The sequence below is a fragment of the Dendronephthya gigantea genome, unplaced genomic scaffold (assembly GCF_004324835.1).
Source record: "Dendronephthya gigantea isolate DGI-Jeju-01 unplaced genomic scaffold, DenGig_1.0 000002F, whole genome shotgun sequence".
NCBI lineage: Eukaryota > Metazoa > Cnidaria > Anthozoa > Malacalcyonacea > Nephtheidae > Dendronephthya > Dendronephthya gigantea.
The window spans coordinates 1,867,264-1,892,404 of NW_021163012.1; the positions used below are offsets into that span (position 1 = coordinate 1,867,264).

The window sequence follows — 25,141 nt, forward strand, 5'->3', positions numbered from 1 at the left end:
TTGAGCTTTATATTGGATAAAACATTCTATATTCTAAATCACACATTTTGTTTGTATAGGTTGGGAATCGAAGATACAAAGGGCCTAGCATCATTAATGTAGCCATTAGACTCAGTAAGAGATGTTTTTTACTTATTAAAAGAACTGATTGAAATCCATGTCATTGTCATTAGTATAGAAATCTGATTTAAACACGTTTAATTAAAATCTTTGATAAATACTCTTTCAATATTTTTAATTAAAATTATTTTTCTTCTTTTAAGAAAAACGTGTTGGACCACCCCCAGGTACTGTACATGTATACGATTTGTTAAAGCTATAGCCTATATAAAAGTTTTTGTTTTGCTTTTATCAATTTTTGGAATAGTTTGTATGGAAGAGAGTAAGATAAAAAGTAGTTACATTGCAGTGAAATGAAACCATTACACTAAACCATTGTTAAATTTGAACCTGTAGACAAAAACTGGGCACAAATGAAACAACGTTTCACAGTGGTTGATTCTGGCATGACAAGCAGGGCATGGGCTGTAAACAAGCGAAGGCAAATTTTTACCTATATAAGAGGAAAATGGCAAAGAATTTCTGGAGGACTAAAGCATATTTCATCTGGCCAGGCTGGAGTTTGGGGCACCACTGGCAGTGGTAGTATATACTTCCGTATGTCTGTCACAGCAAGAAAGCCTAAGGGTAGATATTGGAAACGTGTGCCTGGTAAACTCATACAGATTGATTCTGGACCGAAAGGTGTTGTCTGTGGGGTGAACAAACAAAATAACATATACTGCAGGAGTCAAATCAGTCAACACTATAGACGAGGGAGAGGATGGATTCACATTCCTGGTAAACTGAAGTACATCTCTTGTGGTGAATATGGATACTGGGGTGTGAACCGCAACAACTACATTTACTTCAGAGAAGGTGTTTCACGAAGCAATCTTTTGGGAATTAAATGGCGAAGAGTGGCAGGAAGGTTACGTCAATTGGAGGCAGGGAAATATGGTCAAGTTTGGGGTCTCAGCCCTGGGGGAAAGATTTATGTTCGTACTCGTGTTACTGCATCTAAACCATGGGGCATTGGATGGAAGAGGGTGAAGACTCGCAAGGCATGGCGACATGTAACTATTGGAATTGGTGCTGTATTTAGTGTCGCTTCAAATGGACATGCATATAGAACGTCTCCAGCTACTGGAGGTAAATTTGTCCTGTTTGAATTTTTTACAAAAAATTGCACAATTGCACCCATACCCCATACCATATCAACCATTACCAGACTAAGCAAATAAGTAAACCATATAGCTCTTTGTTTGTACAGCTATGTGTTAACAATAAAATTACATTTGATTTTTAGGGGTAACTCCAAGACCACAACCTCGAGGTATCTAAAGATTCTCTCTCTCTATATAATCATAGTTTCACTTGCTACTTTACTCATTCTCAATATTTTGTTTCTGAAGTAGTGATAGGTGGATTAATAAATCATTTCGACATTTTGTAGATCCAAAATGGACGGCCTTTGGTAGAGTGCTTTCCCAAATTGATACTGGAATGACCCCCAATATTTGGGGTGTGGACCCAAGTGATTTAATATGGGTGCGAATGAACGGAAAATGGCAAAAAGTTGGTGGAAGATTGACTCATATTTCCTCCGGAGGAGCTGGTGTCTGGGGTGTTGCCCGAAATAACCGAATCTATTTCCGCTTGGGAGTTGGTGGTAAAAATATTAAAGGCAGAATGTGGAAGCGAATTCCTGGTGGATTAAAACAGATAGATTCAGGGCCACCTGGAATTGTTTGTGGAGTGAACAAGAATGATTATATCTACTGCAGAACACGTATTTCACCTGTAAACAAATTTGGTAGTAGTTGGACCAAGGTTCCTGGAAGACTCAAGTACATATCATGTGGTGCACTTGGACACTGGGGTGTAAACAAAAACAACCATGTATACTACAGATATGGGGTTAATCCAGGCAGGCCACAGGGGACAAGGTGGAAACGTGTACCTGGCCGACTACATCAAATTGAGTCTGGTCCTGATGGAGCTGTATGGGGTGTAAACCTTTACACAGGTGTTTATACTCGTCTTGGTATAACCAAAAGCAATCCTATTGGAACAAGATGGAGAGGGTTCAAAAAGAAAAAGCTAGTCAGCATCTCAGTTGGACTTGGTTCATTATACGGAGTTGACCGAAAGTCTAGGCCATTCTCCACAGTTGTATCTGTACTTGCTGGCCCTAAAGCTTTACCTAAGAAAACAAAAGGTGTGTGATACATAAAATGTTAAATATTTATGTATATCACATGGTCGAAGTTGAGTTGTTATTCTACTGCCCAGATGATATTGCACATGTCAGTTTCATTTTGACATGTTTAGTGTTATAAATATGTCTGTAGTTTTTATTGTACTGACTTACATTAACTGTTAAAAATAATTATATTGTCATTTTTTTGTTTGTTTAGGTTCAAAGTGGACAAAAACACAAGAAGTTTTCAGCCAAATAGACACTGGTGTCAGAACTTGGGCAATCCGCAATCCAAGGTATATTTATGGTCTTTCTGGAAAGAAATGGAAGAAGATATCTGGTCGATTATATTCAATTGTGTCTGGTAAAGCAGGTGTTTGGGGAATTGCAACATTGAATAGAATCTACTATCGACTTGGTGTGACAAAAAGAAGGCCATTTGGTACACGTTGGAAGAGAGTTGGTGGCAAACTCAAGCAAATTGACTCTGGGCCAAAAGGACTTGTGTGTGGCGTTAGTAGATTAAACAAAGTTTTTTGTCGGCTCCAAATTTGTCGTCATGCACCATATGGTAGAAGATGGATATATGTTTCCCGGCCATTCACATACATCTCTATTGGCGAGTATGGTTACTGGACATTGAATCCAGCTGGTCAGATCTACTTTAGATTAGGTGTAACAAGAAGCAGACCTCAAGGGTATAACTGGAAGAAAATACCTGGTAACCTGGCTCAGATCTCTGCCGGACAGTATGGCCAAGTATATGGTGTGAACAAACAAGGAAAAATGTATATGCGTTTGGGTGTGACAGAGAATAGACCATATGGTTTAAGATGGAAACATCTTCCATCTGTGAAGTTGTGGGCACAGGTCTCAATTGGATATGGTACCGTTTACACTCTCGATACTGCTAGGGTTGCTTATAGGGCCAACCTGTTAGCTATAGGAGGTACGTTCCATGTACACTATTGTCCCATGTAATGATTAAGTTAATCACTACAATTATTCCATATCCTCAACATGTAGGGTATGCAGTACAGAAAATACGGCTCTGAAACCATTACATGAAACCATTCATATTCAATTAAATAACATGAAACCATTCATATTCAATTAAATGGCAATAATGCATATTTGATATCCTGATAATATTTTGAAAGTGAGAAAAGTTTGTGTTTTATGAATTGGTAAAAAATAATCGGCATTTTTCATATAATGGCACCATTGTTGATATATGTACTTATACATTACCTTATTTTTCTTCTGCTGTAGGTGCGGTCCCTAAACCACCTGCTAAAGGTATGTGATTTAACACTTCAAGTTCAAATTCCTTCAATCCTGTTGTCTTCCTGATTTATTTGGAACTCTACTTAGTCATTGTGTTATTTTCATTTCAGATGGAAGATGGCAACCTTTACGCTCCATATTGTCACAAATTGACTCAGGCATAACTGGTTATACATGGGGTGTTAATCCAAATGACTTTATCTATTTATACACAAAAGGAAAATTGAGAAGAGTTGGTGGAAGATTGGTGCATGTATCGTCTGGGGCTTCTGGTGTATTTGGTTGCGCAAGGAGCCGAAGTATTTGGTTCCGTCGTGGTGTGACCTCCAAAAGACCAAGTGGTAGGTCCTGGAAAAGAGTGGGTGGAAGTTTAAGTCAAATTGATTCTGGTCCTTATGGCATAGTCTGTGGTGTGACACATAAATTTTCAATATGGTGTCGCACTGGTATCACTAAGCGACGTCCATATGGTAAAAGCTGGAAGAGGGTTCCTGGTAGCCTGATCTACATATCATGTGGATTATATGGACATTGGGGTGTCAACAAAAATCATAATATCTACTTCAGACATGGTGTGAACCGACGTAGACCACAAGGTGTTAAGTGGAGGAGAGTTCCTGGAAAATTAGCGCAGATTGAATCTGGACCAAATGGTGCAGTATTTGGTGTGACCCAATTTGGCACAGTGTACACTAGATTGGGTATCTCTCAAAGAAATCCTGTAGGCAAAAGATGGAAGATTGTTGGCAAAAAGAAACTTAGCAGTATTTCAGTTGGGCGTGGTGTTCTATATGGCATTGGACGTAAAGGTCGTCCTTTCTTAGGAGATGTGAAAAAGTTCCTAGGCCCACATGGTATTCCAAAGAAAACTGGTATGTTTTTGCTAAATTATCTGGTCTGCTGTACACCTCTATTCTCCTCAGCTTTTACATGTTTTGAAAAAATAATTTCAGAAATTATGAAATTTCTCTCAATTTTCTGTGATTTTATATTTATATACATTTTTAAAACCATTGTCTGTAATAACAATATTCCTCTACATTCCTCCCAGGGCCTAAACCAATAAAGCCAAGACCAGGCAAAGTTGCAAAGATATTTATAAGAAGTGAAGGTTGTAATGATCGTGGAAAATATCGTGGATGTGGCCGTGCTTACATCAAAGTCAATGGCAGGGACTACTCCAGACATAAACGAGGATACAATATTGTTGTACTAAATTCATTTACTGGTAAAGTTGTTAGACGGAAGTCCTTTGATACTCACGGTGCACGTGCCAATGTGAACAGAATGATTAGATTTTTGAAAAGAATGAAGAAGATAAAATAGTAAGTTATACAATTCTTTTCCTGTAGTTGTGTAACGTCAAATACAAAAAGCATATCCTGAATTACAATGAAAACGTTTTATGCAGCAACAGGCTGCAGCAACTTTTATGTATACCTCTGTTGCTTTGATGTTTCTAGAAAATTTTTTGATTAAATTTCAGTCGAATTTTCCTAATTGCTGTACAAGATGAAGCCAGCCGAAAGATGTATACAGCAGCTTACAAGGCATTACGCCTTGTTGGTGGCCGAAATCCATTTTATAGATCTTTCCGTGGCTCTTATGCATTGGTTGGAACAACTGGGCCTGGGCGTCCATTTTGGGTTAAACAAGTAAGTTGAAACATAAAATTTCATCCACTACAGATCACACAGGATTAAAAATATGATTTTTATTGAGGAAAGGCCTAAACATTAAAAAAAATAACTTGACATAAGGCTCAACAATGCCTATCATGCTTAAAGATAAATGACTTGAAATTATAATTGGGTCTTGCTCTAAACATGTTGTGTTTTTTCCTGATTTTCAACAAACATTAAATTCTTTGTTTTAGGTTGCCAAGCGTCGATTCAAAGGACCAAGCATCATTAGAACTGCTATACCATTAGCAGGACGTATGTACATTTCTCTACATATAACTTCTGTCACTAGTAATTTGTGCAACTTATATTAACATAATTGAGAAGCTCTGTATTGTAAAAATACCAATGTGTTTATGCAATTCTTTATACTGATAAATATTTTATCAACTAATTCTTCATTTATTCTGTTCTAGGAAAACCAAAGCCAAAACCTAAAGGTATGCAATTTTGAATGTTTTGCTGTGTAGACATTGTCTTGCCTAAAAACACAACACATTTTATACCAAAAGGAAAACTTTAGTTTTTTATTTCTTTTCAGTTGCAGCTTTATTAGAACGTTAGTTTATTTTGCAGTATGGCTTATATAATATCTTAAAAACTTTCAGTCAAACGCAAGACTGTTGTGATTAGAAGTGAAGGATGTGATGACAAGGGCCGAGCACCTGGGTGTGGTCGTGCTTATATAAAACTGAATGGCAGAGATATTTCTCCACACCGAAGAGGATACAATTTTGTTGTCCTGACTGGATCGACAGGTATTGTGTGCCCTTTTTAGAGAAACTTTCATGTTTTTATAACAGTTTGTTTCACAGCTCTTATAATGCGATAAGACAGATGAATAGCTGCAGTCAATTTAATTAGATACACAATAATTAATGAACATTAAAAAAATGAACAATTAAGTAGAACACTCCATTAATCTTCACCAACAGGAAAGGTAATTCGACGTGTGTCTTTCGACACCCATGCACACCACAGTAACGTAAAAAGAATGGTTCAATTCATAAACAGGCTACGCAAGCAACCTGGGTGAGTAGTCATAAATTTCATGCAGAAGATGGAGTTGACCAGAATGGCCATAGGTCCCCATATTTGCTAAGAATCTATTTATATATATTTTATAGTGTAAGAGATTCTAAGAAATAAAACATTGCTTATTTATAAAATAGCTGTCTATGGAACTAGTTATACATCTGGAATTGCTTCATCTTATATTACAAAATTCCAAAATCTATGGTATTTGTTACCTGGCTTCTCTCAAGTGTTATTGTGTTTCTTCTAACTAATCAAAACTGTCAATTTTTTCATAGTCTTATTGTACTGGTTGCAATTCAAGATGAAGGTCAAAGAAAAATGAGGGGAAATGCTTACAGTGCTTTACGTAGAATTGGAGCACGGAATCCACTAAATGCAGCTTTCCGGGGATCATTTGCTCTTGTTGGATACACTGGACCAGGGCGGCCATCATTTGTTCGACAGGTAAAAATGACTGTTATTACATTACATCAATCCATAAACTATCCTCAGGTAGGATATGGTAGCTTAAATTAAAGCATTGCGAACAATTATAATTTTTACTGAGGAGCTTTGTGATTCTTTTCACAGGTTGCAAAACGTCGTCGTAAAGGACCAAGCGTTATTAGAACAGCACTAGCCTTTAAAGGTATTTGAAGACTGAAGTTGAACTTTCTGTATATGATCATAAATGATCATAATAGTTTTAATTTGTTTTTTGTGTTACTGATAATTTTTTTACTTTAGCAAAACGTCCAGGAAAAACAAGAGGTACCCTTTTATTGATTAGTATTATCATGCATGAATTTATTGCTTTCAAACCATAAACTGGGGAAGGTCTTTTGATATAGAACTGATGATTTTTTTCTCTCAACAGACCCAGCATGGAGTAAAATCCGAAAGCGCTTCACACGTATTGATTCTGGGATGACAAGGCATGTTTGGGCAGTCAACAAACGTGGTCTCATTTTCAAACTTGTAAGGGGCAAATGGCGTAAAGTTGGAGGTCGACTTCGACACATCTCTTCAGGTCAAGCTGGTGTTTGGGGTGTGAACCGTAATAGAAAAATCTACTTCCGTGAAAGGAAAAGATGGTATTATGTGTCTGGTAGATTGAAACAGATTGATTCAGGACCAAGAGGAATTGTTTGTGGTGTGAGCAAAGGGGATAACATATATTGCAGAATGCAAATCTCATCACGTCTCAAACGAGGAAAAAGATGGGTTCACATTCCTGGTAAACTGAAGTACATTTCATGTGGTGAATATGGTCACTGGGGGGTGAACAAAGCCAACAATATATATTTCAGAGAAGGGGTGTCAAGGAGCAACCCTTCAGGAATAAAATGGCGGCATATTCCCGGAAAGTTGAGACAACTTGAGGCTGGACGATATGGTCAGGTGTGGGGTGTAAATAGAAATGGAGTAGTATATGTTCGTACTGGTGTCACAGAACAAACACCATGGGGTCTTGGCTGGAAAAGAGTGAAAACAAAGAAGTCATGGCATCGTATAACAATTGGATATGGTGCTGTTTATGGAGTAGCAAGAAATGGATGGGTCTATAGAACTGTTCCTACAACTGGAGGTAATTAGAATCAAGGAATTGATTTAGGTTTAAGTCACAACAATTAAATTGTAACAATTATATGCACAACAATTGCATTTTGTGTCATTGGTTTGTAGTTTTATATATCTCTTTTAAATGCAATTTGAGTATTTTTGTGTGTTGAGGATTTTCATCCATAGCAATTGCATCAGCACACAATATGTTAGGCTGTAAATAACAACAATTCCAGTGATAAATTCTTCTTTGTTTTAAGGTGTTACATCTCGGCCACCAGCTAAAGGTAATTAACTTTGTGCATTTACATATTACATTTTTTATTTCCTTTTTTTTAAGTGTTAAGCCACTCTGCTACAGCTAGTTGTAAGGTAATCATTGCAGCATGTCCACCCTTTTTCTTTCCCTTTAGATGGCCGGTGGTCAAAAATGGGAGGTGTAATCACTCAAATGGATTCTGGAATGACACCTTCTGTATGGGGCATTGACCCCCAAGACAATATTTACACTCGAAAAAATGGCAACTGGAAAAAGATTTCAGGATCGTTGATTCACATATCAACAGGTGCTGCTGGAACATGGGGGTCAAATCGAGGTTATGCAATTTACTACTACACTGGAAAACGTTGGCTTCATGTTGGTGGAAGATTGAAACAAATTGATTCTGGACCCCCAGGCATTGTGTGTGGTGTGAACAAAAATAATGATATCTACTGCAGGAAAGGAATAAGTCCAACCAGATCTAGTGGTTCTGGATGGATTAGAGTACCTGGAAAACTTAAGTACATTTCCTGTGGTGCTCTTGGACACTGGGGTGTGAATAAAGCTAACAATGTATACTTCAGGTATGGTGTCATTGCTGGAAGACCTCAGGGAACAAAATGGAAACATGTCCCTGGAAAGTTACACCAAATCGAGACTGGTCCAAATGGTGCTGTATGGGGAGTTAACATTATAACAGGAATTTACACCCGCTTGGGTATCTCTCGTTTCAATCCAGTTGGAAAAAGATGGAAGCGCTTTGGTAAGAAGAGGCTTGTCAGTATATCAGTTGGTCTTGGTAAGCTGTATGGTGTGGATAAAAAGGGTAGACCTTTCTCTGGAGAGGCATCGACATTTGTTGGAAAGAATGGCCTACCTAAACGGCCAACAGGTAAGGCATACTTTGTTATAGGGCATTGAAATATGTTCTCCTTGGCAGAAATTAGCACCCCTAGTAGAAGAAAGAAATCCTCCACCTTTTAACAATGAAATTCATGTTCAATCTCACCAGCTAATGGAGGTGGCTATTTCAATTTTACATTATTTTTGTAAGATATTCAGGATAATGACAAGCCATGTAGCTTTGATTTTACCTATATTTCATTTTTAGGAAGCAAATGGGCAAGGTTGCCTGGTGTATTTAAACAGATTGACACAACTTACTCCACATGGGCTGTTGATGCAGGAAAAGTTATCTACTCACTTTTCCGTGGCAAATGGAAGAGAGTGTCAGGTAGACTAAATCATGTGTCAGCGGGACCTTCTGGTGTCTGGGGTATCAGTGGAAGCAGTATTTGGTATCGAGTCAAGGGAAGAAGACGTCCACTGGGCATAAAATGGAAGAGAGTTCCAGGTGGACTGAAACAAATAGATTCAGGACCAAGAGGAATTGTTTGTGGTGTAAACAGTGCAAACAACATCTATTGTCGCCTTCAGATTACAAGAAGTATACCATATGGAAGACGTTGGATAAATGTTCCTGGCAAACTTAAATATATCTCTTGTGGTTCATATGGACACTGGGGTGTAAACAAAGCTAATCATATCTTCTTTAGACAAGGTGTAAGCAGAAGTCGGCCCCAAGGTTGGCGTTGGATGAGAATACCAGGATTACTGAACCAGATAGAAAGTGGTCTTAATGGTCAGGTGGTTGGTATAAACAGACGAGGGCAAATGTATGTTAGAACCGGGATTACACAACGACAACCTCAAGGTAGAGGTTGGAAGTTGATCCCTGGTGTAAAACGCTGGTCACATGTTTCTATTGGCAGAAAGATGTTCGCTTTAGACACATTCAAGGCTGCATACAGAAGTACCTTGACTGCTATTGCAGGTAAAAAGGGAAAATAATTGCTAAGATAGCAGACATTTATGAAAAAGATTTATTGTTAATATTTTTTAATATTTTTCTTTAGGCATTGCTCCTAAAATTCCTAAACGAGGTTTGTTATTTCTTTTATCTTTTTACCCTTTTAAAAATGAGAATCATTCTGAAGTTCATTCTGCATTCGTATCTTTAAGATTGAGCAGGGTTATTAAGATACATTGGCATACCTAAGTGGGGGAAGTCAGAGTCTTCCATTGGTAGTCTTGAAACTCTTTCATATTAATTAATTGTTGGTATACATACTATTTATAGATCAAAGATGGCGAGTTGTCCCTGGTCGAAAGATGACGCAAATTGATTCTGGAATTACAGTTACCCCTTGGGGTGTGGATGGAAATGATGTTATATACTCAATTGATAATGGCAAAGTTCGAAAAGTTCCTGGAAAATTGATCCACATCTCTTCAGGTGAATCTGGAGTCTGGGGTGTAAATAGGGGAAACAATATTTACTTCCGTAGGGGTGTCACTGCAAAGCGTAAGAGAGGATCTATGTGGAAACACATTGGAGGAAAGTTAAAACAAATAGATTCTGGTCCATTTGGAATTGTCTGTGGTGTAAATAGAGGTGATCAAATCTACTGTCGTCGTGGAATAACCCCTAAAGTACGTACAGGACGAAACTGGATTCATGTACCTGGTAGACTGATGTATATCTCTTGTGGTCTCTATGGACATTGGGGTGTAAACAAGGCCTGGAATATATATTTCCGATATGGGGTGAAGCCCACCAGACCACAAGGTACACGATGGAAACATGTTTCTGGTAAGTTAGCTCAGATTGAGTCCGGACCAAATGGAGCTGTATATGGTGTAAACATTGATGGAATTCTCTTCACCCGTCGGGGTATATCTAAACGAAACCCAATTGGTGGATCCTGGAGACGTGTGGGTAGAACTCCAATGGCAAGTGTCTCTGTTGGCCTGGGTGTCATTTTTGCTATAAACAAAAAGGGTAGGCCTGTGTATGGAGAAGTTTCCAAGTTCCTGGGACCAAAAGGATTACCGAAAAAGCCTGGTATGTTTGATCATTTTAACTTTCAATACATAAATTTTGTGCTTTTGAAATAAAATTTGGAAAAGGAATGGTATAATAATTAATTTTGATGAAGTACACAAGTAAATACAGCCTCCAATTTACATGGGAGATCAGTGAGACCAGTGTACCATTCTTAGATGCCCTAGTTTCCATCAATGGCAATATATCAATGGCAATAGGCTCGCTACTTCAGTGTTGTACAAAGCCCCTGATTTACATAGCTACCTCTTATATTCTTCCTTTCATCCAAACCACACTGATTTAATAGTGTAATAACTTAATAATATAACCTAAATAAAACTCTTATGATATAGGTAAACCGGTTAGACTGTACATCAGAAGCGAGGGATGCAAAGACAAAGGCAGATACCGTGGATGTGGACGTGCAATAATTAGAGTCAATGGGAAAGACTACTCGAAACATGGCCGAGGATACAATGTTGTTGTTCTTAATGCTGTCACAGGTATGTATTCTTTTGTTTGGTCTTAAATGGGATTGCGTGATTCAGAAATAATTCTAACTCCAAGAATGTGGAAATGCCTCACATATTCCAGGTTCCTCAAATGGGGAGAGTTCGGCCCAAAATGGGTCCTTGAAACTATTAGAGATACCATTCTAGATTTGTCTTTTATGCTTCTTAGTTTGGCATGTTTGAGAGAAATCATTAGTTTCATAATAATGGTAGCTTATACAATTTTTTGACTTCTTCATTCCTAGGGAAAGTTATCAGGCGTAGATCATTCGATACTCATGCAAATAAACGAAACACTCAACTAATGATTCAATTCTTAAATAGATTGCGGAGAAAACCACGGTATGGTATACTTTTGGTTATTTCACAACTTGCAAACCGTCAAACCATATGGTTGCAATGTAAGATTGGTATAAGTTTGGCAGTCAATGGGTTGATATAGTCATCTTGTAAATGGCAAATAGAGTAATTAATTAGTTGTGGAAATAAAGTATAACTGTCTACCTCATTTAGCAAAATATTTCTGGTGGCAATACAAGATGAAGCTAAACGACGTATGACTCCTGCTGGTTATTCAGCTCTTCTCAGGATTGGTGCTAAAAAACCTTTAAAAGAAAGTTACCGTGGTTCATTTGCATTGATTGGGTATTCTGGCAAACAAAAACCTTCATATGTGCAACAGGTAAAAATTGTTGTGACACTTTGTGAGAGTGATATTGAACTAAAATGCATAAATTGGAAAACATTTAGTTGCTAAACATTCAAGTAGCTTTCATGGATTTTCCAATTTTTTAGGTTGGAAATCTTCAGGCCAAAGGACCTAGTGTAATAAAGATAACATTGTATTTGAAAGGTAATTAAAACACAGAGGTTTTACAACATTACCCTAGCAGTTTATATGGTAGCTTGGATACACTACATGGACTACTAAGCAAACTTTGTATTTTACAGTAATCTATGTTAAAAATACTGTCAACGGGCAACACAGGCAATGAACCAACCAATAGATAAGATGGGCTATCCTTATAAAAGGAATTATGGAATTATGAAGAATATTATGATGCAATTCCAACATTTTGAGCAAATTCTTTCCCAATGACTGCAGACAAAAAAGGCCATATATTTTAGGTTGACTTTCATGACAACCTGACTCTGTGGTCTGCTAAAAAGTATAGGCTGAGGTTTGTAAGTCATTTATGCTTTTGCTTACTTTAGGACGTAAACCATCCAAAGACAAGCATGGTAAGTAAAAATTGTAATTTATTCAAATATTGCACATTAAAGGGGCGCTATTATTTGTATGATGACATAGATAATATATGCATTTTAATTCATGTATGCCTTGCAGACAAAGGATGGAACAGACTAAGAAAACGTTTCTCAGTTGTTGATTCTGGAATCACCAAGCGTGTTTGGGCTGTCAATAGACGTGGTTTAATCTTTAAGTTTGTTAAGGGCAAATGGCGCAAAGTTGGAGGGCGATTAAAGCACATTTCATCAGGTCAAGCAGGTGTATGGGGTGTAAGTAGCAATGGTAATGTTTACAATCGTGGAAAGAGAAGATGGTTCCGTGTGCCTGGCAAATTGAAACAGATTGATTCAGGACCAAGAGGAATTGTCTGTGGTGTGAACAAAAATGATGATATCTACTGCAGGGTCCAAATCACTTATCGCTCTCGAAGAGGCAGGCGATGGGCTCGTATTCCTGGTAAATTAAAGTACATCTCTTGTGGTGAATATGGATACTGGGGTGTGAACAAAGCTAACAGCATATACTTCAGAGAAGGAGTATCGAGAAGCAATCCTGCTGGGTTAAAATGGAGACATATCCCTGGGAAGTTGAGTCAACTTGAAGCTGGGCAATATGGCCAAGTCTGGGGTGTTATGCGTGGAAATATATATGTACGTACTGGCATCACTGAACAAACACCATGGGGTCGTGGATGGAAGAGAGTGAGGACCAAGAAAAAATGGCGTAGTATCACAATTGGAATTGGTACTGTCTATGGTGTGGCAAGAAATGGAAGGGTATACAGAACTATACCTCCAACTGGTGGTGTAACCCCTCGCCCACCAGCGAAAGGTACGCTTATATATAAATTTAGTATATTCAAAATGGATCTGTAGCTAATGTATTACGAATCAGTGTGAAATACACTTGAGTTCCTATATGTAGTTCACAATGAAGGTTCAAATTAGTATATCAATATGACCTCTAGTAATTGAATATTTAGCTATTTTATTGATTTAAAAAAAGAGGTTGATTGATGAATATATTTTCCTGAAAAGTTGACTTTGTTATGACAATTGCCTTTACAACATTTGGCAGAATGTTTTATTTTTACTGTTGTACACTCAGGAAGCTCTTGAATGTTTTTTTTTGTTCTATTTTTGTGGCGAATTCTGGCCATTAATAACAGAAATATTTTTTTCAGATGGCCGATGGGCTAATATGAGAGGAGTAATCACTCAAATAGACTCTGGTATTACACCCTCTGTATGGGGTGTTGATCCTCAAGACAATGTTTACACTAGAAAAAATGGTAACTGGAAAAAGATACCAGGGTTGTTAACCCACATATCAACTGGTGCTGCTGGAACGTGGGGATCAAATCGTGGTTATGCAATTTACTACTACACTGGAAAACGTTGGCTTCATGTTGGTGGTAGATTGAAACAGATTGATTCTGGACCCCCAGGCATTGTGTGTGGTGTGAACAAGAATGATGACATCTACTGCAGGAAGGGGATTAGTCCTTCAAAACGAAGTGGTACTGGTTGGATTAGAGTCCCTGGAAAATTAAAGTACATTTCTTGTGGTGCTCTTGGCCACTGGGGTGTGAATAAGGCTAACAACATATACTACAGATATGGAGTAACTGCTGGAAAACCACAAGGAGCTAGATGGAAACATGTCCCTGGAAAGTTACACCAAGTCGAGAGTGGCCCAGATGGTGCTGTGTGGGGTGTCAACATTGTTACAGGAGTTTACACACGTTTAGGAATTTCACGTGCTAATCCAGTTGGAAGTAGATGGAAGCGTTTTGCAAAGAAGAAGCTTGTCAGTATCTCGGTGGGTCTTGGGAAGTTGTACGGAGTTGATAGAAAAGGCAAACCTTTCTCAGGAGAAGCCTCTGCATTTGTTGGGAAAAAAGGCCTCCCTAAGAAGCAAACAACTGGTATGATGGCATCCAAATATGTATTCCAATTGATTGAAATTTGCATTATGTATTTGCATCAGAGCTCTTAGGATACAAACCCTTATTTTGCAGGGCATTATCTTCCAAATTTCTAAAGCAATTACTTATATCAAATAGATTTAAATAATAAATATATCTTCAATCTTTTGTAGCCAAAGTATGGAAGAGTATGAAACAAGCATTTGCACAAGTTGATTCTGGAAAAACAACCTGGGCTTGTACAAAGGGAAATTCCTTATATGCCCTCAATAAAGGCAAATGGAGGAGATTGGGAAGCAGTAATCATGTAACATCTGGTGATGCTGGTGTGTGGACAATTTATCGCTATCAAATTTACTTTAGGCGTGGGGTAAAGAAGAACCGTCGATTAGGGACAAGTTGGAAGAGAATCTCAGGAAGATTGAGACAGATTGACTCTGGACCAAAGGGTATTGTATGTGGTGTGAATACCAATCACAATATATACTGCCGTGGTGGTATTTACTCCAGAGCACCATGGGGTAGGCGTTGGATACACATTCCTGGAAAGTTGAAATACATCTCATGTGGTGATTATGGTCAATGGGGTGTGTCACCTAGCGGTCAAATTTTCTTCAGAATTGGTGTTAGTAGAAGTAGAGTCGCTGGCATAAGATGGAAGCGTGTGTCTGGACGTCTGACCCAGATTGATGCGGGTCAGTATGGTCAAGTTGTTGGTGTTAATGCACAGAAGCAAATGTTTGTTCGAACTGGTATCACAGAGCGTAGGCCATGGGGTACTGGATGGAGAAAAGTGAAAAGTACTAACACATGGTCCCATGTCACAGTTGGTAAAGGAGTCCTATTAGCTTTAAGTGCACGAAAGTCACTTTATCGAAGTAACCTGCTAGCTGTTAGTGGTAAGTCACACCTGTTTCATGAAGGCTCTCTTGTACTCATTAGGTAAATAAGAAACGTTTAAGTCATTTGATGAATGCAACTTCAGCAGCTTAGGTTTTTTTATTTACTTTACCAAAAATCATACTGTTTTCATGGGAATAGGCCTTGAATAATACACATCAGACCCAGACACATCTGATCAGTATGAGTAAGCCTTAAGTGCGTTATTTGTTTAAAGTATTGTGTGTGATTTATTCTTACAGGTGTCCGGCCAAAGCCACCAGCGAGGGGTGAGTAATTCAATTTAACTTTCAAAAAGGTTCATGAAATCATCCAATGTTGCATTCATTTTTTTCAATTTTTCTGTATATTCTTTTGTAGATGGTAAATGGCAAGTGATTAGTAAAGTGATGTCACAAATCGACTCTGGATATACCAAAAGTGCATGGGGGGTAGATCCAAACAACTATGTTTACGCTCTTGCAAATGGAAAGCGCAAAAGAATTGGAAGTGGTTGCAGTCATGTATCTGCTGGCGGGTCTGGTGTCTGGAGCATCTATGGAGGCAGCAGAATTTACTTCCGTCGAGGGATTAGTAATCGTAACAAGTTTGGTAGCTCAAATAAACGTATACCAGGAGGGTTAAAACAAATTGATTCAGGACCATTTGGCTATGTCTGTGGTGTTAACTCTGCAAACAATATTTATTGTCGAAAAGGCATCACTAGGCAAAGGCGATATGGCACTAGCTGGATTCATGTTCCGGGAAAACTTGTTTACATTTCTTGTGGCAAGTTTGGACATTGGGGTGTGAACAAAGCACAAAATATCTATTTCCGAAAAGGTGTCAGAAGAAATAGGCCGCAGGGCACCCAATGGCAACATATTCCAGGCAAACTGATACAGATTGAATCTGGTCCAGATGGTGCTGTATGGGGTGTTGATCCAACAGGTCGAATGTATACTCGATTGGGAATTTCTCGCAAGAAACCAGCTGGTATTTCCTGGATGGGTGTTGGAAAGAAGTCGTTTGCAAGCATATCTGTTGGTCTTGGATTTGTGTATGGAATTGATCGAAAAGGCCTTCCTGTTATTGCTGATGTACAAAAATTGCTTGGAAAAGGAGGACTTCCAATGAAGCCAAGTAAGATGAAGTCCAACTTGTACCTAATTTTTAAGTTTATATTAATTAACATTCAAAAACATACATTTATACAGTAATAAAAGAGCTGCATTTGCACCAACTTAGATGCTCCACATCATTACTCCCCTTTTTCACAAATTAATAAATTTAAAACGAAATGACTGACAAAAATAAAACTGCAAGGATAATGTTCTCACTGGAATTATTAAACATTAAACTTTAGATTTTAATTTTCTCTTTTCTCTTACAGGACCAGAACCAAAAGGTATGTAGATGAAAAAAATGTTTGTTTCAAGTGTTTATGGACAAACTTCACTGTCAATTTTCTCATACATGTTCTACAAATACCATATATGAGTAACCAGTACATTTTTTGTGATTTTTCTGTACAGAATTTAACTTTGAAATAATGATGTGACTTTAAAAGTGAATAGTCACAATTCAACTCATACTTGCATGTATTATCAAGTAATTCTATGTTTCTTGTATCCTTGACTTAATCATGTTTTAACTTACCTTTAGCAGATAAGAATTGTTATCTAAATCTCATATTTTTCCATATCCTTACAGACAAAGGATGGAGCAAATCAAGAAAACGGTTCACAGTTATTGACTCAGGAATTACTAGGCGTGTTTGGGCTGTCAATGAACGTGACATGATCTTTAAACTTGCTAAAGGCAAATGGCACAAAGTTGGAGGACGATTAAGACATATTTCATCAGGTCAAGCAGGTGTATGGGGTGTAAGTGGCAATGGTAATGTTTACAATCGTGGAAAGAGAAGATGGTTCCGTGTACCTGGCAAATTGAAACAGATTGATTCAGGACCAAAAGGAATTGTCTGTGGTGTGAACAAAAATGATGATATCTACTGCAGGGTCCAAATCACTTATCGCTCTCGAAGAGGCAGACGATGGGCTCGTATTCCTGGTAAATTAAAGTACATCTCTTGTGGTGAATATGGATACTGGGGTGTGAACAAAGCTAACAACATATACTTCAGAGAAGGAGTATCGAGAAGCAATCCTGCAGGGTTGAAATGGAGACGTATCCCTGGGAAGTTGAATCAACTTGAAGCTGGGCAATATGGCCAAGTCTGGGGTGTTATGCATGGAAATATATATCTTCGCACTGGTATCACTGAACAAACACCATGGGGTCGTGGATGGAAGAGAGTGAGGACCAAGAAAAAATGGAGCCGTATCACAATCGGAATTGGCACAGTATTTGGTGTGGGAAAAAATGGAAGGATTTATCGAACAATTCCAGCAACAGGAGGTAGGTCTGAAGTATATAGAAAACACAAGATTGGTGGTTGGAAGCTAGTTACTATATTTTGTTCAATTTTTAAATCAACAAAAGTGAAGCTTTATCATGCTGTTTTCCTATGCATCCTCTCTGGATTAATAAAAGGCCATAATGTAGAATTTTCTAAAATAGTGGGTTATGTCTAGAGTTAAAACAATGGAACAATTTGAATATTGTGAGAGTGTTATTAATATAGCCTTTCTTAGTAGAGTGATGGGTATAGTATTTTAGTAATATTAGACAATACTTCATCAGTATAAAATACTAGGTTTACCAGAGGATGGATAGATGACATTCCCATTAATTGTTTAACATGAAATTGTGCCTTTTTAATGCATGTTATCCTTTTTCTTAGGTGTCACACCACGTCGCCCATCAAAAGGTTTGTATATTTTGCACTTGTTTATTGAGACTGTGCAGATGAGTTAATTGTGTGCATGATGTAAGCGATACTTTGTTGTCCACACAGACCACACAACAAAATTGAATAAAATACTATTTTTGTAGCATTCTGAACATTTCACAATTTATTATACCAAACTCTGTAATGTTTTAGATGCTAGATGGTCAAAGATGGGTGGTGTCATTGCACAGGCTGACACTGGTATCACTCCATACACTTGGGGAGTTGATCCTGATGATAGTATTTACACTCGACATAATGGTAACTGGAAAAAGATACCCGGCAAGTTGATTCATGTTTCTGCTGGCCAGGCTGGTGTGTGGGGTGTAAACCGTGGAAATCTGATTTACTTCCGCAACAACATTGATCCAAGGAATCCAATTGGGAGATCATGGAGAAGAGTTCCTGGGAAGTTAAAACAGATTGATTCAGGACCCAATAGAATCGTGTGTGGTGTGAATAAAGCAGATGATATCTATTGCAGAACTGGTATCACAACTGCAATTCCTTATGGCAAAAGTTGGCTCAGAGTTCCTGGAAAGCTGAAGTACATCTCTTGTGGTGCTTTTGGACACTGGGGTGTCAACAAAAACAATGATATATTCTTCAGATATGGAGTCTCTCCTGGAAAACCACAGGGAGCAAAGTGGAAACATGTACCTGGCAAGTTACATCAAATTGAATCTGGTCTTGATGGTGCTGTATGGGGTGTGAATATTATCTCTGGAGTTTTCACTCGCATTGGTGTTACACAAGTGAATCCTGTGGGAAAGAAATGGAAGAGATTTACTAAAAAGAAACTGGCAATAATCTCAGTTGGTGCTGGAACTCTGGTGGCAGTTGACAGGAAGGGAAAACCACTATCAGCAGAAGCATCTTCATTTGTTGGTCCAAATGGTCTTCCAAAGAAGCCAGCAGGTATACACATGGTTATATGTGCCCTGACCAAAGTTGAGTTCACCATAGCAATAGGTTTACCTGGCATCATATTTTTTTTTTAAAGTATTTGTCTACCAGAGTTTCTTTTAAAATATATAATGTGCTACAAGAAGACACTTGTACGTTAAAGCATCTGATATTATTCTATTCATGTTTGTATTCTCCACAGGCACTACATGGAAAAAAATGAAGAAAATGTTCAAACAAATTGACACACGAACTTCCACATGGGCTGTTGATGCAAGGAACGGTATTTATGCTCTTAACAATGGAAAATGGAAGAAGGTTGCAGGAAAATTGAACCACATATCGTCTGGGAAAGCAGGTGTTTGGGGAATCATGGGAAATGCTATTTACTACAGAGTAAAAGTTAGCAAAAAACGCCCACTTGGTGTTAGATGGAAGCGAATTCCTGGTGGTTTGAAGCAGATAGATTCTGGACCAAAGGGTATTGTATGTGGTGTTAACAGTGGAGGGGCAATCTATTGCAGAATGCGCATCACCAAATATCGACCATTTGGACGTTACTGGAAGCGCATGTCGGGAAGGTTGAGTTACATTTCATGTGGTGACTATGGGCACTGGGGTGTAAACACAGCTAATCTAATCTACTTCAGAGAAGGAGTTACACGGAGCAGACCCTTAGGATATAAGTGGAAGAGAATACCTGGGGCCTTGACCCAAATTGATTCTGGCCAGTTTGGTCAAGTGGTAGGCGTGAATAGACAAGGACAGATGTATGTTCGTGTTGGTGAGTAATATTGTATTTTATTAATCACTGTTTATTCAACTCTGTTTTGATTGATTAACCAGCTACAAATAATTTCTGGTATTCTGTAATTGTGATGTCTAACTTATCAATTTACTAATTTATTCGACTTCTTTGCTACATTTAATCAGATGAATAATAAAATAATTATTAAATTCAATTTTCGCATGATATTGAGGATTATTAAGGCCTTGGTTGGCGTTATCTGCCAAAGCCTTTGATAACCCCAACCTGTGCCTTAATGATTCTCAATATCTCGCTCAAATTCTTCCAATAATTATGTAATAGTGTAATAAATAAATTGAGTAATAAATAAGTGCATTTTGGTCTTAGGATTTGGCTTGCAATAGATTTAGTCAGGTCAAGATGCAGATCGTTAGGATTTATGGATATTTAAGAATGATAAGTAACGTTTCATCAGTTAATTTGTGTAAATAATGAAATTTTCCCATTTAGGTATAACACAAAGACTTCCATTTGGTAAATCATGGAAAATGGTTCCTGGTGTAACTATTTTCTCCCATTCCACCATTGGAAGAGGCATTGTATTCGCGGTTGATTCTACCCAAAAAATATATCGGGCTTCACTGGCTGCAATTGGTGGTAATACTAAATCCTACTTGTTAACATGTTCACACACTTATTTTATATCAAAGAGTTACTAAATTGAATGTTAATCTTTTTTCCTTAATTTTTACTGAGCTTACTAACAGATATCTTTAACATTCACAGGTGTTACTCCAAAACTACCTGTAAGAGGTAAGTGATTTGTATGTGTTGTAAATATATTTTTAAAAACAGTTGGATTTTGAGTACAATTTTCCAATTGTGACACATTAACAAGTAAACAATTTACCAACTTTGAGATAGGGAAAACCAATCCAATAAGCCTTTACAGTGACAAAAACCCAATGGGTGTCATTTGGATACTTTCGGAGAAAAAGATAATTATAGTTTAATTGTTTCTTGTATGTTTCAACACTTTCAGATGGCAAATGGCAACGCATTGGTAAAGTTCTTGCACAAATTGATTCCGGAATGACTGATACACCCTGGGGTGTTGATCCCAGTGATAATATATATGCTATACAGAAAGGAAATGTTCGAAAAGTTGGTGGGAGATTGATGCATGTTTCATCTGGCGAAGCTGGTGTTTGGGGTGTGAGCCGAAATAAGAATATTTACATACGCATAGGAATTACTTTGAAACGAAAAACTGGACAGTCCTGGAAGCGAATCAGTGGGCATTTGGTCCAGATAGATTCTGGTCCATATGGTATAGTCTGTGGTATTAGCAGTTCTGGTGTACCTTACTGTAGAATAGGTATTTCACGCAAACGACCTTATGGTATTCGTTGGCAACGTGTTCCTGGTAAACTTATCTACATCTCCTGTGGTCGATATGGACATTGGGGCGTTAATCGTGGGCATGATATCTTCTTTAGACATGGAGTAAATAGGAAGAAGCCATATGGAACAAAGTGGCAAAAGGTGCCCGGTAAATTGACCCAAATTGAGTCTGGTCCAGACGGCGCTGTTTTTGGTGTGACATTCCGAGGTATTGTGTACACTCGCCGAGGAATTACTAAAAAAAATCCAACTGGTACAGCATGGAGACCTGTAGGAAAGAAACTTATGTCTAGTATATCTGTTGGTCTTGGCTTTGTATATGCTGTGGGGCGACGTGGGGCACCATTTTCTAGTGATGTTGCCAAATTGGTTGGCCCGGCAGGCATTCCTAGAAAACCAGGTAGGGATCCAGCTAGTTTACATATATTATAATATCTTTGCAATCATATTTTGAATATATGTTACTTCCCTCACATATATCTTTTTTTTCTTTCAGGAAAACCAGTGGTACCAAAGCCAGGTATAATGTACTTATCATATTTGCATGTTGCTAAATTGAAAATGAAAGAATCCTATCTGCTAATTATAGACAATCATGAACTGTGTTTAAATGAATTGCAAACAGCTGAAGTTAAACATTCAAATCCTTTTTTCAATAGATCGTGGCTGGACAAAAATGAAGAGAAAGTTCACTGTTATTGATACTGGTATAACTCGAACACCTTGGGCTGTGAACAAACGTGGAAATATATTTACTCTTCTCAAAGGAAAATGGATTCAAGTGCCAGGTGGATTAAGCCACATATCATCAGGCAAGGCTGGTGTTTGGGGTGTCAACAGTGCTGGAAATATATATTATCGTACAGGAGTTACTTCTAAGAACCGAAAGGGTGTCACTTGGGCACAAGTACCTGGTAAATTGAAGCAGATTGATTCTGGACCCAAAGGAGTTGTCTGTGGTGTAAATGCTCTCGGCAATATTTTCTGCAGAATGCAAATAACAGTAAGAACACCATCAGGAAGAAGGTGGGCTAAAATACCTGGTAAACTCAAGTATATATCCTGTGGAGACTATGGTCAGTGGGGAGTAAACAAGGCTGGTCAGATCTATTTTAGAGTTGGCTATTCTAGGGTCAATTCTCTTGGCTGGAGTTGGAAACGGCTCCCTGGAAGATTGACTCAGATAGAGGCTGGAAAGTATGGCCAGGTTTGGGGTGTAAACAGTGCTGGACTGCTGTTTGTCAGAACTGGTGTATCTCAACAAATACCATGGGGCAAAAGTTGGAAAAGAATAAAGACAAGGAAAATGTATAAGCATGTTACTATAGGGATAGGAGCTGTCTTTGGTGTATCTAAGAGGGGCATTGTTTACCGCACTACACCAGCTACTGCAGGTAAAATATACTTCATGCTGTTTGTTAATAGTTTGTTTGCAATTAACAGTTTGTATGGAATTTTACAAGATACTCTCATGCACTTGTAAGCATTAACTAAAACCTTGTTTTGTTCAGGTATTACTTCTCATCCACCGAAAAAAGGTTTGTGCAATGAATGTTTTAAAAAGGCAATGCTTAATGTATTAATGTATACACATGGATCAAATTGATTATTACCTTAATTATTGTATAAATCAATTGTGATTTTTGGCACTTTGGCACATTTTTGTCATATTTTCTTAAAATGTGAAAAATGTGGTTTAAAGGGTCTTAATTTCGAGTGGAATTATACACACTTCAACTCTAGAATTTACGTGCATTAAGTGAAGAGCCAAAAATCACAAGAGGTTAACATACTTACATTTTCACTTTTTAAGAATTGTGATTGAACATTACATACCTTAATTTTAAGGGTTTAAGAAAATAGGGCTAAATATCAATACCCTCAATGTTTTGTCAATCAAACTACCAGAAAGAGTTTATCAATCAATCCGATAAACTTTGCCATCTAAAAATCACTTGTCATTACAAACACTTTTGTTAAATTACAAAATATTTTTAGATGGCAGATGGACAAAGAATAGGAAACCACTGATTCAAATTGACACTGGTCTTACTCCAGCTGTCTGGGGGATTGATCGTAGCAAGAAAGTATACACAATTGTTGATGGTAGTTTCAAGAAGATCTCAGGAACCAACTTCAAGCATGTAACATCTGGAGCTGCAGGCATATGGGCTATCAACAGTGGTGATTTCATATTCTTCCGTACTGGGGTTAGTCCTGGAAGTCTGACTGGACGAACCTGGCAACGGATTCCTGGTTTACTTAAACAGATTGATTCTGGACCATCTAAAATTGTCTGTGGTGTAAATAAAGTGAATATGGTTTATTGTAGAAAGGGCATTTCACCAGTAAAACCATCAGGTTCAGGATGGATAAAACTTGATGGTAAACTGAAATATATATCCTGTGGTGCCTTTGGTCATTGGGCTGTTGATCAAAACAATCAAGTCAGATTCAGACAGGGTGTTAAATCAAATAAACCACATGGCACGAAATGGACAACCATTGGAAGAATTAAAGTGCACCAAATTGAATCAGGTCCCGATGGTGCTGTGTGGGCTGTTCATATTTATAAGGGGGTGTATACTCGCTTAGGTATCAAGCCAACAAGTCCAACTGGAATGAAATGGAAACGTTTTAAAAAAATGAAGCTTGTGAGTATTTCTGTTGGACCTGGAACCTTGTATGGTATTGACAGGAATGGAAAATCTTTCACAGGGGAGGCATCATCTTTTGTTGGTAAAAAGGGTCTTCCAAGGAAACCACCAGGTAAAATGATATTAGGTCAATTTTATTTTTAAGTAAAATTATTAACCCATATCTATTTTGTTTAAGGGACTAAATGGGCTAAATTGAAGCTGAAATTTAAACAAATTGACACATGGAAAACAACATGGGCTGTTGATCAATCAAATGGTATCTTTGGTTTAAACAGAGGTAAATGGAAGAAGGTTCCAGGTGGATTGAACCACATATCATCTGGTAAAGCTGGTGTTTGGGGTGTTATGGGAAGTGCAATATACTATCGAGTTGGTGTAAGCAGAAAACTACCTCTTGGCAGAACATGGAAGAGAGTACCAGGTGGATTAAAACAGATAGACTCTGGACCTAAGGGTATTGTATGTGGTGTGAACAGTGGTAATAATATCTATTGCCGAGTTAAGATTTCACGAGGTGTTCCATATGGTACAAGATGGGTGCATGTTCCTGGTAAACTGAAATACATTTCATGTGGTGATTATGGGCACTGGGGTGTCAGCAAAAACAACTACATCTATTTCAGACAAGGTGTCAGCAGAAATAGGCCAGAAGGAATAAAATGGAAACGGATTCCAGGTATTTTGACTGAGGTGGAAGCTGGGCAATTTGGTCAGGTTGTGGGTGTAAACCCAAAAGGTCAGATGTATGTTCGTACTGGTGTTACTGAGCAAAGACCATTTGGAAGAGGTTGGAAGCGAGTTTCAGGATTGAAGTTGTTTGTTCATGCTACAGTTGGTCGAGGTGTTGTTTTTGGTGTTGATTCCTTCAAGAATATTTATAGAGGAACCATAGCAGCAGTGGGAGGTAAGAATGTTTCCTGTCTAATAGAACTAATATATTCACAAGTCAGGGAGAATTGTATTTGATTCATGAGACAGTCTAATGAAAGCAGTACCAGGCACTGACAATCAAACACTGTAGCTGCATTAAATATTTAATTATTTTGCAACAAATGTCTC

At 38.0% G+C, this 25,141-nt stretch overlaps 1 protein-coding gene across 3 annotated transcripts in view; it reads left to right on the plus strand.

Moving 5' to 3' along the window:
* The window catches only part of LOC114533086, an 89,972-nt gene that overhangs the window by 28,017 nt on the left and 36,814 nt on the right, over nucleotides 1-25,141 (plus strand). For all 3 annotated transcript variants that reach the window (XM_028554671.1, XM_028554681.1, XM_028554677.1), the window contains 46 exons: nucleotides 60-114; nucleotides 264-287; nucleotides 457-1,191; nucleotides 1,349-1,375; nucleotides 1,496-2,260; nucleotides 2,460-3,191; nucleotides 3,515-3,541; nucleotides 3,640-4,401; nucleotides 4,581-4,854; nucleotides 5,016-5,184; nucleotides 5,406-5,466; nucleotides 5,628-5,651; nucleotides 5,820-5,969; nucleotides 6,147-6,243; nucleotides 6,525-6,693; nucleotides 6,820-6,877; nucleotides 6,976-6,999; nucleotides 7,106-7,816; nucleotides 8,052-8,078; nucleotides 8,205-8,945; nucleotides 9,165-9,887; nucleotides 9,970-9,996; nucleotides 10,194-10,958; nucleotides 11,294-11,443; nucleotides 11,698-11,794; nucleotides 11,966-12,134; nucleotides 12,248-12,305; nucleotides 12,668-12,694; nucleotides 12,801-13,535; nucleotides 13,888-14,631; nucleotides 14,805-15,530; nucleotides 15,774-15,800; nucleotides 15,892-16,653; nucleotides 16,904-16,918; nucleotides 17,224-17,931; nucleotides 18,317-18,343; nucleotides 18,518-19,282; nucleotides 19,473-20,054; nucleotides 20,529-20,675; nucleotides 20,805-20,831; nucleotides 21,061-21,822; nucleotides 21,919-21,942; nucleotides 22,082-22,816; nucleotides 22,934-22,960; nucleotides 23,421-24,191; nucleotides 24,258-24,986. In XM_028554671.1, coding sequence (XP_028410472.1) covers nucleotides 60-114; nucleotides 264-287; nucleotides 457-1,191; nucleotides 1,349-1,375; nucleotides 1,496-2,260; nucleotides 2,460-3,191; nucleotides 3,515-3,541; nucleotides 3,640-4,401; nucleotides 4,581-4,854; nucleotides 5,016-5,184; nucleotides 5,406-5,466; nucleotides 5,628-5,651; nucleotides 5,820-5,969; nucleotides 6,147-6,243; nucleotides 6,525-6,693; nucleotides 6,820-6,877; nucleotides 6,976-6,999; nucleotides 7,106-7,816; nucleotides 8,052-8,078; nucleotides 8,205-8,945; nucleotides 9,165-9,887; nucleotides 9,970-9,996; nucleotides 10,194-10,958; nucleotides 11,294-11,443; nucleotides 11,698-11,794; nucleotides 11,966-12,134; nucleotides 12,248-12,305; nucleotides 12,668-12,694; nucleotides 12,801-13,535; nucleotides 13,888-14,631; nucleotides 14,805-15,530; nucleotides 15,774-15,800; nucleotides 15,892-16,653; nucleotides 16,904-16,918; nucleotides 17,224-17,931; nucleotides 18,317-18,343; nucleotides 18,518-19,282; nucleotides 19,473-20,054; nucleotides 20,529-20,675; nucleotides 20,805-20,831; nucleotides 21,061-21,822; nucleotides 21,919-21,942; nucleotides 22,082-22,816; nucleotides 22,934-22,960; nucleotides 23,421-24,191; nucleotides 24,258-24,986 — 15,961 coding nt within the window. The remainder of the gene's footprint in view (nucleotides 1-59; nucleotides 115-263; nucleotides 288-456; nucleotides 1,192-1,348; nucleotides 1,376-1,495; nucleotides 2,261-2,459; nucleotides 3,192-3,514; nucleotides 3,542-3,639; nucleotides 4,402-4,580; nucleotides 4,855-5,015; nucleotides 5,185-5,405; nucleotides 5,467-5,627; nucleotides 5,652-5,819; nucleotides 5,970-6,146; nucleotides 6,244-6,524; nucleotides 6,694-6,819; nucleotides 6,878-6,975; nucleotides 7,000-7,105; nucleotides 7,817-8,051; nucleotides 8,079-8,204; nucleotides 8,946-9,164; nucleotides 9,888-9,969; nucleotides 9,997-10,193; nucleotides 10,959-11,293; nucleotides 11,444-11,697; nucleotides 11,795-11,965; nucleotides 12,135-12,247; nucleotides 12,306-12,667; nucleotides 12,695-12,800; nucleotides 13,536-13,887; nucleotides 14,632-14,804; nucleotides 15,531-15,773; nucleotides 15,801-15,891; nucleotides 16,654-16,903; nucleotides 16,919-17,223; nucleotides 17,932-18,316; nucleotides 18,344-18,517; nucleotides 19,283-19,472; nucleotides 20,055-20,528; nucleotides 20,676-20,804; nucleotides 20,832-21,060; nucleotides 21,823-21,918; nucleotides 21,943-22,081; nucleotides 22,817-22,933; nucleotides 22,961-23,420; nucleotides 24,192-24,257; nucleotides 24,987-25,141) is intronic.